General features: G+C 40.0%; 1 protein-coding gene across 4 annotated transcripts in view; it reads right to left on the bottom strand.

Moving 5' to 3' along the window:
- The window catches only part of adss2 (adenylosuccinate synthase 2), a 238197-nt gene that overhangs the window by 215003 nt on the left and 7273 nt on the right, over window positions 1–15921 (bottom strand). For all 4 annotated transcript variants that reach the window (XM_051959495.1, XM_022212668.2, XM_022212669.2 and 1 more), the window contains 4 exons: window positions 8608–8710; window positions 2807–2875; window positions 2655–2705; window positions 2434–2500 (listed from right to left, as the gene is read on the bottom strand). In XM_051959495.1, the coding sequence (XP_051815455.1) occupies window positions 2434–2500; window positions 2655–2705; window positions 2807–2875; window positions 8608–8710 (290 nt within the window). The remainder of the gene's footprint in view (window positions 1–2433; window positions 2501–2654; window positions 2706–2806; window positions 2876–8607; window positions 8711–15921) is intronic.

The following is a 15921-nucleotide window of genomic DNA, read 5'->3' on the forward strand; positions in this document are numbered from 1 at the left end:
ATAAACCTGAAAACACATTTACATTTGACCAGATGCCATCATGCACCGCTGGGAGCTCGGCCTATTAAAAGGAAGGCTTGGCACAGCAATATTTGCCTACCCTGCATGCAAACTACAGAACAGGAACAGACAAAAGGTCGTGTGTGGTTTTTGAGTTTCAGCATCAGCACCAGTCGGTGTAAAATGTGGAGGATCCAGTCGCCGTGTGTGCAAAGTGCACCAGAGAAAAGTCAAGAAAGTAAAATGTTTTTGCCGTTTTCAGGCCTAAAAAAAATAAAAAATCAAAAATCAATATTACTACCTATAACCAAACACCACATGACATTTTTACAGAAAGATTCTTCTAAATTTTATATATACAATTTAGAAAAAGTGAAATTAAAAGTTATTTATAAAGATATTGTAGTAAACCTGTTGACACTGCAATTTGTTATTTTCAATAAAAAATTTGATATAGTGTCAAAAAAGAAATATCCGTCATAATTATCTCAACCTAATAAAAAGAACAGAAAACGATTTTAAATAAACTCATTTTATTATCGTTTAGCTAATTAGAAGGTGGATGGTGTTAAATGTGGACGATTATTTAGTTGACATTTTAGTGAAATCCGGTCATTTTTTTATTAATAAGTGATTGTTTCCATAATAAATAATTATGGAATTTGTAAAGATATGATCACAATAAACACAAAAAACATTAGATTTTTTGCTTGAATGTACGCAAGATATATGCCATGGACTTGAAAAGTTCCTCATTATATAATTTATTAAGCCTGAAAGCTTTGAACACAGAATAAAAAATCCAAACTTACTTGTACAAGTTTACAAAGATAAGATCTCTGATGCACAACTGTAAATGCAAACACACCTTAGTGTTTGGTGTGATATTTCCTGAATGTAAACTGTGTGATCTGAGTGACTTCCAGCAGAGCTCGTACTGCAACATACCTGGAGATGCTGGAAATCCAAAAGACTGACAGAACAATCGCCTGAAAGCTTATATTATAATATATTATAATGATGGTGGCCTTAAGGGTGACCGTGCTTTCTCTCCGTCACACTCTTTCAGACATGCACAGGAGCTGTCTGGGACTTTGGGGTTTCAGTTTGCTGAGCATATAAAGAGAAGTCGGCTTTTAAGAGGAATACACTGGGTCTCCCTCTAGCTTAATATTCTGAATCGTCCTCAGGCTCACTTTAACATTCCTCACATACGTCGGTTTGCTTCGCTGCCTGTACGAGCAACGCATAAGAAAAAGTAGTTTTAAATCTGAGTGAAATAAAGAAGTAATGCTGAATACCTGCATTTACTATTTAAAAGATTCTTTGTCTTGCAAGGAGAGTAAAATCTGACCACCAGCGTGAACCTGCTTGTTCATTCAGTCCTGCTACTCGCTCTGTTGAAAACTCCGCACGCTTCAGGGCTGCTACTCTGTCTGTTTATCCTCTGATGTCTCTGAGGACGCCTCCAAGCAGAGCAGCGCTGAGAATATATTCATCTGTAACTGTGGAAAGACGTTTATGTGCACATGGAAGCTGAATATAAATGTGTGTGTGAATGAATAAAAGAGGAAACGCAGGCATCATAACTAAAAAACATCCATGTATTACGATCATAAAAACTCTAACATTCAGACTGAAAAGCTGTCCAATCCATTTCCCCTCTGCACACACAAACAGACACACTATGTGCAACAAAAAAAAAAAAACTGAGTGTTGGTCTGATTGGCTCAGCAACCATAGCATCAGCATTCAGCATCTGGCCTTGTCCATTTCACATACAATCATAATAATAAAATAAATATGTCCACTACTTTGCAGATTTTCATCTGTTGCAGGCAGATCTGTAACGTAAACCCCATGACAGACGAGGGACAACTGTACAAGCAAGATTACAGGCTACAGTGAGAGTTTCTAATAAATATACAATATGTTGCGTTCAGGTAAAGGCTGATGTAGTATGTCTTTCCTTGACTGAAAGTTACTACACAGCATTATGATTGTAACAGCACTTGCACACCACAATTACCATGTTAGGCAGCTTTACTGTGTGAGACTAATGCAGTTTAGTGTGGAATATGTGCAACAGCATGAATGACCTCCAAAATCAGAATGACTCACTGTTCTCAAAAACACTTTAAACCTGCAACTAATCAAAGCTGAGGAATGCAAGAAGTTCTGTCTTTCTGAATCCATGATCTACTTCAGTCTTTAAAGTATTTGTTTGCAAAGAAACTGAACAGCTGATCATGAGACAATGTCGGTGGACGTTAAAGTGAGTCAGAAGATTCAAGATACGTCCTGGAAAATTAGTCAGCTGCTTTTCAAACAGGTGTGAAAACTGTTCTGATCTCTCCTCCCACGTTTGTGATCATGGCGTGTGTGTTAGTGTGTGTGTTTGCTGCAGCAATTTTCAAGCAACAGGTTTCTTACTTCTTGCCTGCTTGCTCTTGCCTCTGCTGTTCCTGAACGCCATCAACCGCTTGGTGGAAGTCAAACACTGCGGAGGAGGGAGAGAGGGGACACACACTCTCACACACCTCAGAGAAAGCAGGACTCACACACCCGCACAAACGCTCTTTTCTTCATGCACGCATTCGAACTTCCACGCACAGATTAAAATAAGAGTCCAGGGGCGGACCTGGAGGACTCACCGATATGTGCTCTGTCAGAGATGATCAGCCTTTTCTCCCAGTCCTTCAGGCCTGAAAACACATTTTTAAACTGAGTCTCCACGCTGTACATGAAAGCACAGACTTGTTCTTGCCTGAGATGCGCGTTTAAAAAGGAAGTGCACGTCACTCACTTTTCCCTTTCCGCTCGTTTTTCTCTGCCTCTTCAAACAGGCCTGGAAGATGGATCACTACACCGTTACCTGAAGGAAGAAAACAGAAGTTGAAGCACCATACTGAGTGAAAACTTAACATGATTTACACAAGTGGATCCCAACTTTCTGCCTTAGAAAAACAAAGCCAAAAAAAAAAGTAACTGGATGAATAGATCCATGGGTTGTGGGCAGTTTCTCCAAAGAGAGATTTTTCCTTAGATACCCTCTCAATATTTGAGTGTGAAGAAAACAACACAGTGCAGATTGACTGTCATCAGGATTTTTTCCTTAAAATACATTTTTTGTTTATGAAATAGAAGTAACAACCATCCACATCTATACACCGCTTTACCCTCACTAGGGTCGCAGGGGGTGCTGGAGCCTATCCCAGCTGACTTGCCAGTCTGTCGCAGGGCCACATATACAGACTAACAGTCACACTCACATTCACACCTATGGGCAATTTAGCACAATCAATTAACCTCAGCATATTTTTGGACTGTGGGAGGAAGCCGGAGTACCCGGAGAAAACCCACGCATGCACAGGGAGAACATGCAAACTCCATGCAGAAAGATCCCAGACTGGGATTTGAACCGGGGATCTTCTTGCTGCAAGGCAAAAGTGCTAACCACTAACCCACTGTGCAGCCCATATAGAAGTAACAGTAAAATGTATATATTGTGAAATACTGTGACATAAACACATTGTTTTAAATGTACATAGACAAATTATCCTCATTGTAATGCATAGTCGCCCTCCAAAAATGCCCATTCTGAGCAGGGAAATGTGAAAAACCTGCATTTAAAATGTGAATGAAAATACAGAAACACTTGTAAGTCCCTTTGTGCCTGACTTTACATTCCTCTGTGGTGAATGGTTTCAATAAACATTTTATTGGAATATATTCAGAAAGAAAACTGGTCTTTCTTGTTGTAATAGTAGGTTACTTTTTGATGGAGAAAGAAAATGTTTGGAGTGCTTTTAAGCGCAATTAAATGTCCCGTAACATAAAAATGATGGTCAAAATAAATGCAAAACAACAGTAACGCATATAAGCTTCTAATTTCACATATTTGTGGCACAGAAGTTGTGAGATCTGCATTAGTTTAGTTTTGGTTAATTAGCAAGTTGTTTTTTCTTGAAAACAAACTGCAGAAGGGGTTTCAGTATCAAATACTATTATTTATTATTCAGATGCATTAACACGTGCACAGCATTGGTGTAACTGGTCAAAGCTGAGCTAAATTCAGCCCGTCAGACTAAAAAAAGAAAACCAATAATGGAGTTTTGTGTTCAGGGGATTCAATACTTTCCACTACTTAGTGGACACTGATTTATGGATGTGGTAAACTCATTGTGCAGTACGTTAATACCTTCTACTCACAGTTTATCAACGTACACTGAACTAAAAGTAATGCAGGATAATACAACAGCCTTGTAACAGGCCTTTTTCATAAGTCACAACAGGAAAATCACAGCTGTAAGTCATAACATCCAATAAAATGATGATTACCGTCTGCTGCCATGTCTTACTGGGACATCTGAATAGAACGGAGTCATCATTAATATTATCAGAAACGTCTGTGCTTCTCCTACAAGTCAAATCCTTCCTTCATGAAAGTCACAGAGGTCAGGTTTTGCCCAAGCAGTTTCTGACAGGTGTTGAATCGGCCGCATGGTCATTTTGGAGGCTTCAGTTTGTGATGCTGGGAAGCAGAGAGGCAGCCGGAGCAGCTCTCAGGATCGATATTGAGGCCAATCCAGGCTTATTTTAATGGATCAGTATCTGCTAAAATAAACCTGATCAAATCACAAGCCTCTGTTTACAGTACTCAGTGTTTGTATACCTCAGCCTGCTGGGGTTACACTGCTGCTCCTCTACAAAGACTGAGTTTACATACGACTACAGTCACATGGACACGAACATATGATCTTATTATCTTTCTCCTGGTCACATTTACTGAGATGCTTTTATTTTTAACCATCACTTTCACTCCTTAAATGGCAAATGTTGGCAGCGGTAGGGAAATGCAGAGATCTTTCATAGTAACTTGATGATCGTGTTTGTCTCTCTGCAGCCAGTGTTTGTACTCCAGTTACTGCTTGTTTCTGTCGCTCCAACAGAGAGATACATCTTCTGTCTCTGCGATTAGACCACAACGATCACAGTGACACATTTTTCCAGTTCAACCTCCATATCAGAGGGATTCAACTAAAATTCAAAGAGGTCCAGTGAGAGAAAATTTATCAAATCAAAAGTCAGTAACATCGCAATGCGTTACTTGAATTAGCGTTATATATGAATATAATCAATAACTGACCATCAAATCAAACAAATTTAATACAGTTCAAAGACATTCTAACAAGGGGTGCCTGTATAGCTCAATGGGTTAAGCAGGTGAACCATGTATAGGGGCTGGTCTCTGACACAGTGGCCCAGGTTCGATTCCTGCTCGTGGCCCTTTGCTACATGTCTTCCCCCATTTCCTGTCTCTCTCACTATCTCTCCTGTCCAATAAAACCCAGAAAAGGCCAAAAAAATAACATAAAAAGACAACATTTATTAATAAATAGCATTCGTTTGTATTTTTATTTTGGGTATTTAAGGAGTCGTTGCCTCTCTTTTTCTATTATTGTATCTTTTTTCTTGTATTTTATTGTAAATAAACATCTTAAAACGCCGATTTAATATCTGGCCTTTATATGTTGCCACCCCTTACCCACTAAACGAGCCGGGGTCGTAACAATAACTGAACATCTTAAAATAAAGCGCAGAACTTGAATAATGGCTGAACAACCTGAACCAACTTATATACATCTTTAATAATACCGAAATTTAAAAAAAAAAATTGAAAACTTGTGCATTTTTTTCTTAAATCAAATGGTATATTTATATAGCGCTTTTATCCAAAGTGCTTTACATGATACGTCACATTCACCCATTCACACACTGATGGCAGAAGCTGCCATGCAAGGCGCTAACCACGACCCATCAGGAGTTCGGTGTCTTGCACAGGGACACCCCAACATGAGTACAACAGACCGAGGATCAAACCAGCAACCTTCCAGTTACAAGACAGCCATTCTACCCACTGAGCTATGCCGCCCCCTAAGTCACTCCCTTTATATCCCTGCTGCTTAATGGTAGAACTGAGCTGCAGCTTGTTTTCCATATAAAATTTGATATATTGCCAAAAAAGAAATACCTGTCACGATTATCTCAATTTAATACAAAGAACATAATCAAAACAATTTTTAATCAGCTCATTTTATTACCGTTTAGCTAATTAGAAGGCGGTTGTTATTAAATTCAAATGGTTATTTAGTTGACATTTTAGTGATATCCAGTTATTTTTTTTAATTAATAAGTCATTGTTTCCATAATAAATAATTATGGAATTTGTAAAGATATGATCATAATGAGCATAAAAAAACTGTTTTGTTTTTTTTTTACTTTTAATAAAAATGTATGCAAGACATATCCCATGGAGTTCAAAATTCCCTCAATTATATATTGACCCAGCTGTTATTTTTTGGTACTCTGTTTATTCTGCATTAAAAGGACTTAGAATTATCCCAAAAAACCACATCAAGATTTCTCTACTGAGCAACTTTTTCTGTTCTACTGATATGCATTCCTATATTTTTTGCTCCATTTACATTCATCCCTCTGTGTATTTATGTTAAATCTTGCATCCAGTCACATTCTTTAAGATCTCTGTGCAACCTTAAGTCTAAAAAGACTGTAGTGTCGGTTGTGAAAGAAGGTCCTGGTGTTCACTGCCAGTCTAATTGTGCTGTTAAGAGCAGGAAGTCTGCAGCAAATGACGCCTGCTCACAGGAGTATTCAAACAGCTGCTTCTAATTATCCTTTAACTGGGTTGCATTAAGTGGAGGAGGTGAGGTAATTACTTTGAACACATTAAATGTAAGAAATGTAGAAAGCAGCAAACTCTCTTTCAGACATCATGGGAGCGAAAGCGCAGGTAGAAACCACAGGAAAGACCCGAACATGAATGAGCTCCAAGTGCTGCGGACCGTGAATACTTTCACACAAAGGAAAGAAAATGACATAAGATGTCTCCACTTTAGCACTATGAAGCAATTAGAATCAATATTACTATCATTAATATTAAATGCTGATCTGTTGCTGCGAGTCAGATCGACATATTTCTTGCAACGTTGCCAAAGTATCTGACCAGAGTTCAAAGTGGGACAGTAGTAAAAGCAACTTTCATTTATTTTGTGGCCAATATTAGCAACTCCGCTCAGATTTATGAAAAAAAATGATGCAACAGCTTTATTATAATTGTGGTCAGGTAATATACCGTCAGCTGGTCCCATGACCTACACCTCCCAATTTCACTTCAGCTGAAATGATCATTTTCCAGCTTTAAATCAAAAGTAGTAATGAAAATCCTACTACTGAAGCTCACAGACCAACTTAATGTCTGATTAAAGGGGGCCAGTTATGCTCATTTACACGTCTATATTTTGATTCTGGGACTTCACTCAAATAGCGCTGCATGATTCACAGCTCCTTAATCATCTTAAAGTGATTCTGCATGTAGTCGCTCAGTACGTCTGCCGTCTGAAACAAGCCGTTTTAGCTACGGGTTCGTTAAGATTCCCCTTCCTAAAAGCCAGTTTTCCTGTGATTGGCAGGCTCTGCAGAAGCACATGCTCGCTGATCTTCCTGCCAGGATGGATGTTTTGGTGATCTGTACGCTGGAGTGGATTAAATGTCTGTAATATGACTCAGGCAGACACAGAAGGTGTACAGAAGTTTAACTGAAAAAACTGCAGTTTGACTTTGTAGCACTGTGCTTGGAGCAGATAATCATGAAGAAGTGTGTGATGAGCTGATGTCAGCTGTGTCTAAAACCTAAACTTTTTTCTCATGGGGATTCATTTTAAATAATTTACCACAATACTGGAAGCCTTGGCGTGTTAAATGTGAACATCCAATATTAATACATCCCTTATATGACAGAAAATAAGGAAAAGCAATCTAAACACATTCAACAAACCCAAATTGTGATCGAAAACGTGTTAAGAAATTTTGAACATTTCTGTGGAGGAGCATACAACACAATGCAATCACTGGATCTAACAATTCCTCATGCTTTCTGAAAAGTTCAATGCACCAAGCATGAAATAGTTGAGATGATAGGTGTCCTAAGTACAGTATCTCCCGCCAAATTGAGCCAACAATGAGTGGTTGATGTCCTATAAAGCCTGCATAGTGACGAGAACGGCTCGGAGACTGCTAATTGTGATAAAATGTGTCATAAAAAAGGGAAAGAACACGCAAAATAAATTGACTCTGCAGTTCATTTTTGCACATTACCAAAAAAAATATCTCTATATGGCTGTTTGAAGCTTCACTGAGTGTCCATCCTGCAGAAAGGCATCTATGTACGATACATCAAGGAGGAAAAGCAGAATCATGACGAAGTATTGACCGATCATCCAGCCGTACATGTTAAAGTGCAGATGTGCAGAGGGTTGGGAGCCTTAAAAAAAAATAATAAAAAAGCGTAAGATCCCATTAGCTAATGAAGTTACTGCAGATGAGCGGCTGTGATGCAGTCTGGCTCTGAGTCAAGCTGATCACACTCACTGTAGCCGCCGTCAAAGTGGAGGCTGTAACGGCGATGACGGGCAGCCGGCTAAAAGGGATCTCGATCGATTCACTGAGAAAATAGCGAGGAGGGGCGGCCTTGGAGCCGTGCATATGTGTGGGGAGCACTAGTGTGTTTCTGTGCGTGTTACACACCAATGAAGGCGGTGACCTTGGGGTTGATGATGCCGCTGGGGAGGAGGTGGAAGTCGTACTCCACCGAGTCCACCACCACTGTGTGTCCTGCGTTGTTGCCGCCCTGCAGAGAAGAAACAGAGAACGATGAGGGAACAGACACACACAGAGGCCTAATGGATGTTCCGCGGCTTTGTTTTGCAGACGGGATGAATAGTTTGGCGAGTAGCAACAAGCATAAACTACTGGCCACTGTCTGTTAGTGTGTGTGTTGGTCTGAACTGTTGCTTAGAGACTCCTGCTCGCCGTGCGCTCAGATATAAGGTCTGGCTCGAGTGTAAACGTACTGACAAGGAGTGACAAGTACAACGGATTACTGGTACTATTTGTTAAACATGCGAATAATCTTTTGCTCTCCACACCCAGAACCACCGACATGTCCTGTCAAGACTGTGCTGCTCCCAACACCTACAGGATATAAACAAAAGAAAAAAGCATCCCAGGGTTCAAAGACCAAGAAAGGGAATGTAGATGGAGGCACAAGGTGTTGTTTTTCAGAGCTCTTTATAACAAGCAATAGCAAATACAACCACAAAACAGAAACAACGCTCGAGGTTTGGCAGTTATTGTCACTTGACTGGTTTTCATGAAGTTGGACTGAATCACAATTATCATGCGTTGATGTTCTGAACAGTTTCATTTAACGCTGCACTCCTGTAAGTTTGTCAGACTCACAATGAACATTAAAAAAAAAAAAAAAAATCAATGCAGCCAAACCAGAGATACCATCTCTTTAGTCCTTGCATTTTTCTTCCTTGTCAAACCTGACATTATCCACAATCTCAGTTTTCCTCTTACTGTGTGTTATGTTATTGGCAGCTAACATGACCTTGAGCTACTCGCCTCAAACAGAGATGATAAGTGAGCTGCACAGGTCTGGTAGGCTTCACCTAATTCACTTGTTTCTGACTCCACAAAACCATTTTAACTGGAGTACTCAACCAAAGCAAGGCTGTATCACTTAAAGAGTCCATTTTATGCACATTTACAGATTTATAATTGTGCTTTGGGGATGACTAGAATGGTTTTCATGCTTTAACGATCGTACTGTTCTCTGAAACTGTTTTAGCTCCAGTCTGTTTGAGTCCCACGGCCCAAAAAGTCCAGGCAGCTGATCAGTCAGATGGCCTCATACTAGCGAGGCAACGCTGGTTCCTGAAGGCAAATTCATGGTTTCTGCATCCTTCGTGCATTTACAGATGCAGACTTTGAAGATTGACAGCAGTGCACACATCTTCTGTTAACACCAGCTGGTCAGCTACACACAACCACAGTGATGCTAACAAACTGAAATCTACACAAGCTTTAGTAGAGGTTTCTGAAAGGGTGACTGTGACTGGGTGCGCTTTACACGACATAACAGTTAGTTACAGGTTGGGCTGTAGCATCAAGTCAATGTGATGTCTTCTGAGGTGTATCAAGCACAGTGAGTGGACAGAGCACAGGATTTCTGGAGAATTTAGAACTTTGCAATGCACGTTTGGGCTCTGTTAACAGACAGCATGTAGCACTTCCAAAGTCTGGCAGCAAATGTTTCAATTATAACGATAGAAATCTCTGCACTAATAACCATCACCTCCTCCACCTCCCCAGAACCGAGCTCCGGACCATGAGAGACAGAGCCTTCAACTCAGCCCATCACATCTGGAACTCCCTCCCTGACCACCTGAGAGCTCCACAGACAGCGCATGTTTTTAACAAAGCTTTTAATTAAACATGTCCCTGAAATTTTTACTTTTATTTTACCTGCTTGTTTTGTTTTTATCTTTAATGTAGCACTTTGAGATTTTGCTTAAATAAAAAGTGTATTCTAAATAAAATTTATTATTATTATTGTAATTCTATCAGTGATGAATTCAAAGCTGCAGACTACAGCTAATCTCCTTGCACAGCTTCTCCTTAGCTTCCGCATATGCACAGTTGGGGTGGTACTGATTTTGGACCGCATGTAAACAGTTGGTCGAGTCACAAACCGGAGAAGTTCTGAAATTTACATCGCGCACAGATGTAAAATGCATGAGCTGGCTGCTACCAAAACCCCAGATCTCTGAGTACTGGAATGTAGAAGAGGAAATCATTACAAAGCGCAATGAGGTTGCTCATTCTTCTTTAGGTACTCGGCAGGCGTGTACAAACGTGTTCCATGGTGATGTAGATAAGTAACAGAAGATAAGTTTACACTTTAAACGAGTCGTTTCAAGCTGGTAAGGAGCAACGCTTTCTGACTGACGGAAAAACTCCCATTGGCTTTGGGTTTTATGAGCTTGCAAACCTTTTACCTACAAAAACAAAAAGAGCAATCATACACCAAACGACAGTATAATAGTATAACATGAGGTCTTTAAAAGCAACTTCTCAGACTTGGTGCTGCTCCCTCTGCAGCTTTTGATACAAAATCACCTAAAAACAATAAGCAGACATTATAACACGGCTAATTTTATTGTGTGGAACCATTTAAACGACGTTATGTCATCTCACAATCATTCTAATTAGGCTAGTTAACCATTCAAGCATTGGAGTACTACAAGAACGGGTCATGAGAGGTTAATACGGTACAATGTCTGTGGAAAAAACAGCATCTGAACTTATCTGAGCTGAACCACAGTTTTACAATAATTAGGTTACAGCAAGAAAACTCATCCTGTGGCCAAGAGGGGCAAAGTTCAGACAGACAGAGGATGAAGACTATTTTTAATGTAGCGGTATTTGATTGTGCTTGCTGGGTGTTAATTTGGATGCCGCATTTATGCATGCACATGATTTAGCACAGCTGACTGTAGAGAAAAAAAAAAGCAAAAGTGGAACCTGGAAATGGAGCAGTGAGTCCTTGGAATAGAACATCACAATCTCACCTGCTCTGCTCATCTTTGCCTTACATTTCAGTCAGAGGTGGAGAATGATATTAGCAGCAAAAAAAGCACAAAAAAGGAAAACAAAGTGACAGATAAAAGAAATCATAGGATATATTTTTCAGTGATAACAACAAACAAACTGCAGATCCCTTCTTGCCTCTGAAGATTGCATCACTGCTCGAGTTCAACTTAGTCCCTCCTGCAGCCAGGAGTTCCTAAAAGTGTAGCCTGTGGATGTAAATCAAGCCCAGCATGTGCTTTGACCACATGGAGTTATTCCTGGCTGCAGCAGAACCCTGAAGGTGGAGAGGGGGAACGAATCGGGGGGCAGATGCCTCTCCTTTTTAGATACTACTTTTACGATTCACACCATCCCCCCCCACAGAACCGAAGAACTCCAGGCTTCCTGCGGTCTCATGATCGGCCTCTCATTATACCATCACGAGAAGCTCATCCTTTGATACTCGATCACCTGCTGCTCCCCTGGAGTGTGTGCACTGAGATCACAATAAAACACTCTGGAGATACCAACAGTTTTCCCTGACATTCCTGTTCCAGACAAAATAGAAGAGAATGGAAGTGCAAAAAAATACAAAACTGAACAGTTTGGTGTAGAAAGCATCCTCTAATCTCTCTTTTTAAAACCTGAGCTTACCATTTCAGCTAAAAGATCTCAGCATGTTATCTGATCCGGACCAGTGGCTTTGCCCGTCATCTGGGGGAAACACAGGCCTCACACACCTCTGCTTTGGTATGACAGGGCAGGTATGGGTTACAATCCCTGCTGGGAATATCTCCGCCATTAGTCAACTCAGTTCAGCCATCATTAAGACAATCCACACGACACACCATGAAACTACTTGTTTCATTCACTGAGAGGAATCCAAATCATTAGTACACTTAGCTGCAAGTTTCAGCTCACACTTTTTAGTTCAACCAGCTACAACTTCCCTGTTTGGGTTTAATCCCACCACAAGCAACCGTTTTAAAGCTCTACAGACCTACTGTACACCACCTGTCCAGCACCGAACAGCAGACGGACACATCGAAAGATATAATACGGCGTTCAGCAGCTAAACAGATATATTGTCCAACAGTTATTTGAGAGCAAAATAAAGCTAAAAGAAATGCTGCTGCTTCTGCTGGATCTCTACATAAACTCTTAACTGTTCCTAGCAAACTTAATAGAAATGCTTTCTGATTTTTAGATCCTGAAGCCCTTTTTCAGACATGAGACGCCCAACATTGATCATTTTTTCCTTCATTCAGACACACACACACCACAGATTGGACAGAATATCAAACTAAATCCAGACTAACTGCAAGTTTCTCAAATTGTCAAAATATCTCAAAGCTTTATTCTGTTTTTTTTCCATTTCCTAAAAACATGATAATTTATCTACTATTTTGCAAGCAGTAAAAATATCCCACCTGATCGATCCTGGCTCCATGTAGGGGATAATTTATAATTAGCTTAAATGCTTGCAACTCTGTGGAGACACTAAGATGGATCCTGCTGCTGTCTCACGTTGCAGCTGTTTCATAAACTCAGACGAAAGACTTCTACAAGCAGCTGTGAACAGCAAAATGAACTCCAGCTCCCGTTAATATTTTGTCAAACTGAGTGTCATTATTCTGATGCAACTCTGTCTGAATTAAAGTAAAGTTTTATTTTCATGAGTGTCTCAGTTTGCAATAGATGTGAAATTGTAGAGCCAAGTGAAAGTGTTTGTGATTTTGGTTGCAAACTGTTGTCTTTTTATAAACCAATATTGATGCTGAAATTTGTAAAAACCTTCCCCAAACAGCTTCACACTAAAGCACGCTGCTTGCACGTGTCTATGTGATAATGTAACGGTATGCAATTCAGATTTATACAGTGATTAAAGGGACCACGAACTTTGGAGTTGCAACCTTTCTTGAAAAGTGACCAAGATGCTTCTTCAGACACAAAGTTAATCCATTAATGAAAAGCAGTGCATATACTGTATGAGTCAATCTGAAAACTTCTCTTAACACACCAGCTTTTTTTAAATGTCACATTGTACAGCGCGTGTCCCGTTATAGATCTGTAGCCTCCAGGACCAAACTGAGACGACACGACTGGAAACCAGATCCACAGACATCATACATGTGCTTTCAGAGGCCCAGTAGGACTCACTGTAACACCTTTGTGCTCTACGATCACCAGATAAACAGACTGTTTTCCCAGAAGACATCCTGACATGAGAAAAATCACAAGATTAAACACTAAAGCTGGTGACGGCTGAACTCCGTTTAGCTGCTGTTGGTATTGATCTTACTGTCATGGTTTGCTGGGCTGCAAGTTTAAGATGCCTCAAGTGCAAAAGCCTCAAAAACACATTTAATCAATGATTGATATGTGATAAAACAAGATAATTTGGTAAGACATTCAATACAGTGGATTACAGCAATCCTAATCCATAGATTCTGCAGAGCAAATATAAAAAGTTTTACTCCTGAGTTTCAGTTCTCACATGAACTTTTCAAAAGCAGAATTTTTAATGTTTCACCAGACTGTGTTGTCACTACTGCACTGACTCCTCTCTGTAAAAACAAAACAGAAACCTTTTGTTTGAGCTGACCTGACATTTCCAGGTGAATCAGTAATGTGTAATCTAGGCAAAGGTCAGATACACACGTGGACAAAATTGTTGGTACCCCTCAGTTAAAGAAGGAAAAACCCACAATTCTCACTGAAATCCCTTGAAACTCACAAAAGTAACAATAAATAAAAATTTATTGAAAATTAAATAATCAAAAACAGCCATTACTTTTGAATTGTTGATTAACATAATTATTTAAAAAAACAAACTAATGAAACAGGCCTGGACAAAAATGATGGTACCTCTATAAAAGATTGAAAACTATTTGACCAGAGTGACATGATTAACTCAGGTGTGTCATTTAATTGACATCACAGGTGTTTCCAAACTCATAATCAGTCAATCTGCCTATTTAAAGGGAGACAAGTAGTCACCCTGCTGTTTGGTGAAAAGGTGTGTACCACACTGAACATGGACAACAGAAAGCGAAGGAGAGAATTGTCCCAGGACATCCGAAAAAAAATTATAGACAAACATCTTAAAGGTAAAGGCTATAAGACCATCTCTAAACAGCTTGAAGTTCCTGTGACAACAGTGGCTCATATTATTCAGAAGTTCAAGACCCACGGGACAGTAGCCAACCTCCCTGGACGTGGCCGCAAGAGGAAAATTGATGACAAATTGAAGAGACGGATGGTTCGAATTGTATCCAAAGAGCCCAGAGCAACCTCCAAAGAAATTAAAGGTGAACTCCAAGGCCAAGGTACATCAGTGTCAGATCGCACCATTCGTCGTTTGAGCCAAAGTGGACTTCATGGGAGACGACCAAGGAGGACACCACTGCTGAAAAAAACTCATAAAAAAGCGAGACTGGAATTTGCAAAAATGCATGTTGACAAGCCACAAAGCTTCTGGGAGAATGTCCTTTGGACAGATGAGACCAAACTGGAGCTTTTTGGTAAGGCACATCAACTCTATGTTCATAGACTCAAAAACCAAGCATACGAAGAAAAGAACACTGTCCCTACGGTGAAACATGGAGGAGGCTCAGTAATGTTTTGGGGCTGCTTTGCTGCATCTGGCACAGGGTGTCTTGAAAGTGTGCAAGGTACGATGAAATCTGAAGACTATCAAGGCATTCTGGAGAGAAATGTGCTGCCTAGTGTCAGAAAGCTTGGTCTCAGTCGCAGGTCATGGGTCTTCCAACAGGACAACGATCCAAAACACACAGCCAAAAACACCCAAGAATGGCTGAGAGAAAAGCGTTGGACTATTCTAAAGTGGCCTTCTATGAGCCCAGATCTGAATCCCATTGAACATATGTGGAAGGAGCTGAAACATGCCATTTGGAGAAGACACCCATCAAACCTGAGACAACTGGAGCTGTTTGCTCATGAGGAGTGGGCCAAAATACCTGTTGACAGCAGCAGAACGCTCATTGACAAATACAGAAATCGTTTAATTGCAGTGATTGCCTCAAAAGGTTGTGCAACAAAATATTAAGTTATGGGTACCATCATTTTTGTCCAGCCCTATTTCATTAGTTTGTTTTTTTTAAATAATTATGTTAATCAACAATTCAAAAGTGATGGCTGATTTTGATTATTTAATTTTCAATAAATTTTTATTTATTGTTACTTTTGTGAGTTTCAAGTGATTTCAGTGAGAATTGTGGGTTTTTCCTTCTTTAACTGAGGGGTACCAACAATTTTGTCCACGTGTGTATGAGATCACACCAGGCACTTGAATTGTGTAGAACACTTTGTCTCTGAACGGCTTCCTGAGTAAAGGAATTGCCTCTTGAATGAGTTCAAGGTGTCAAGTTCAAGCCCTGATGTTGGCAACCATTGGATTTC

The sequence above is a fragment of the Acanthochromis polyacanthus genome, chromosome 15 (genome assembly GCF_021347895.1).
Source record: "Acanthochromis polyacanthus isolate Apoly-LR-REF ecotype Palm Island chromosome 15, KAUST_Apoly_ChrSc, whole genome shotgun sequence".
In the NCBI taxonomy this organism is placed as follows: Eukaryota; Metazoa; Chordata; class Actinopteri; family Pomacentridae; genus Acanthochromis; species Acanthochromis polyacanthus.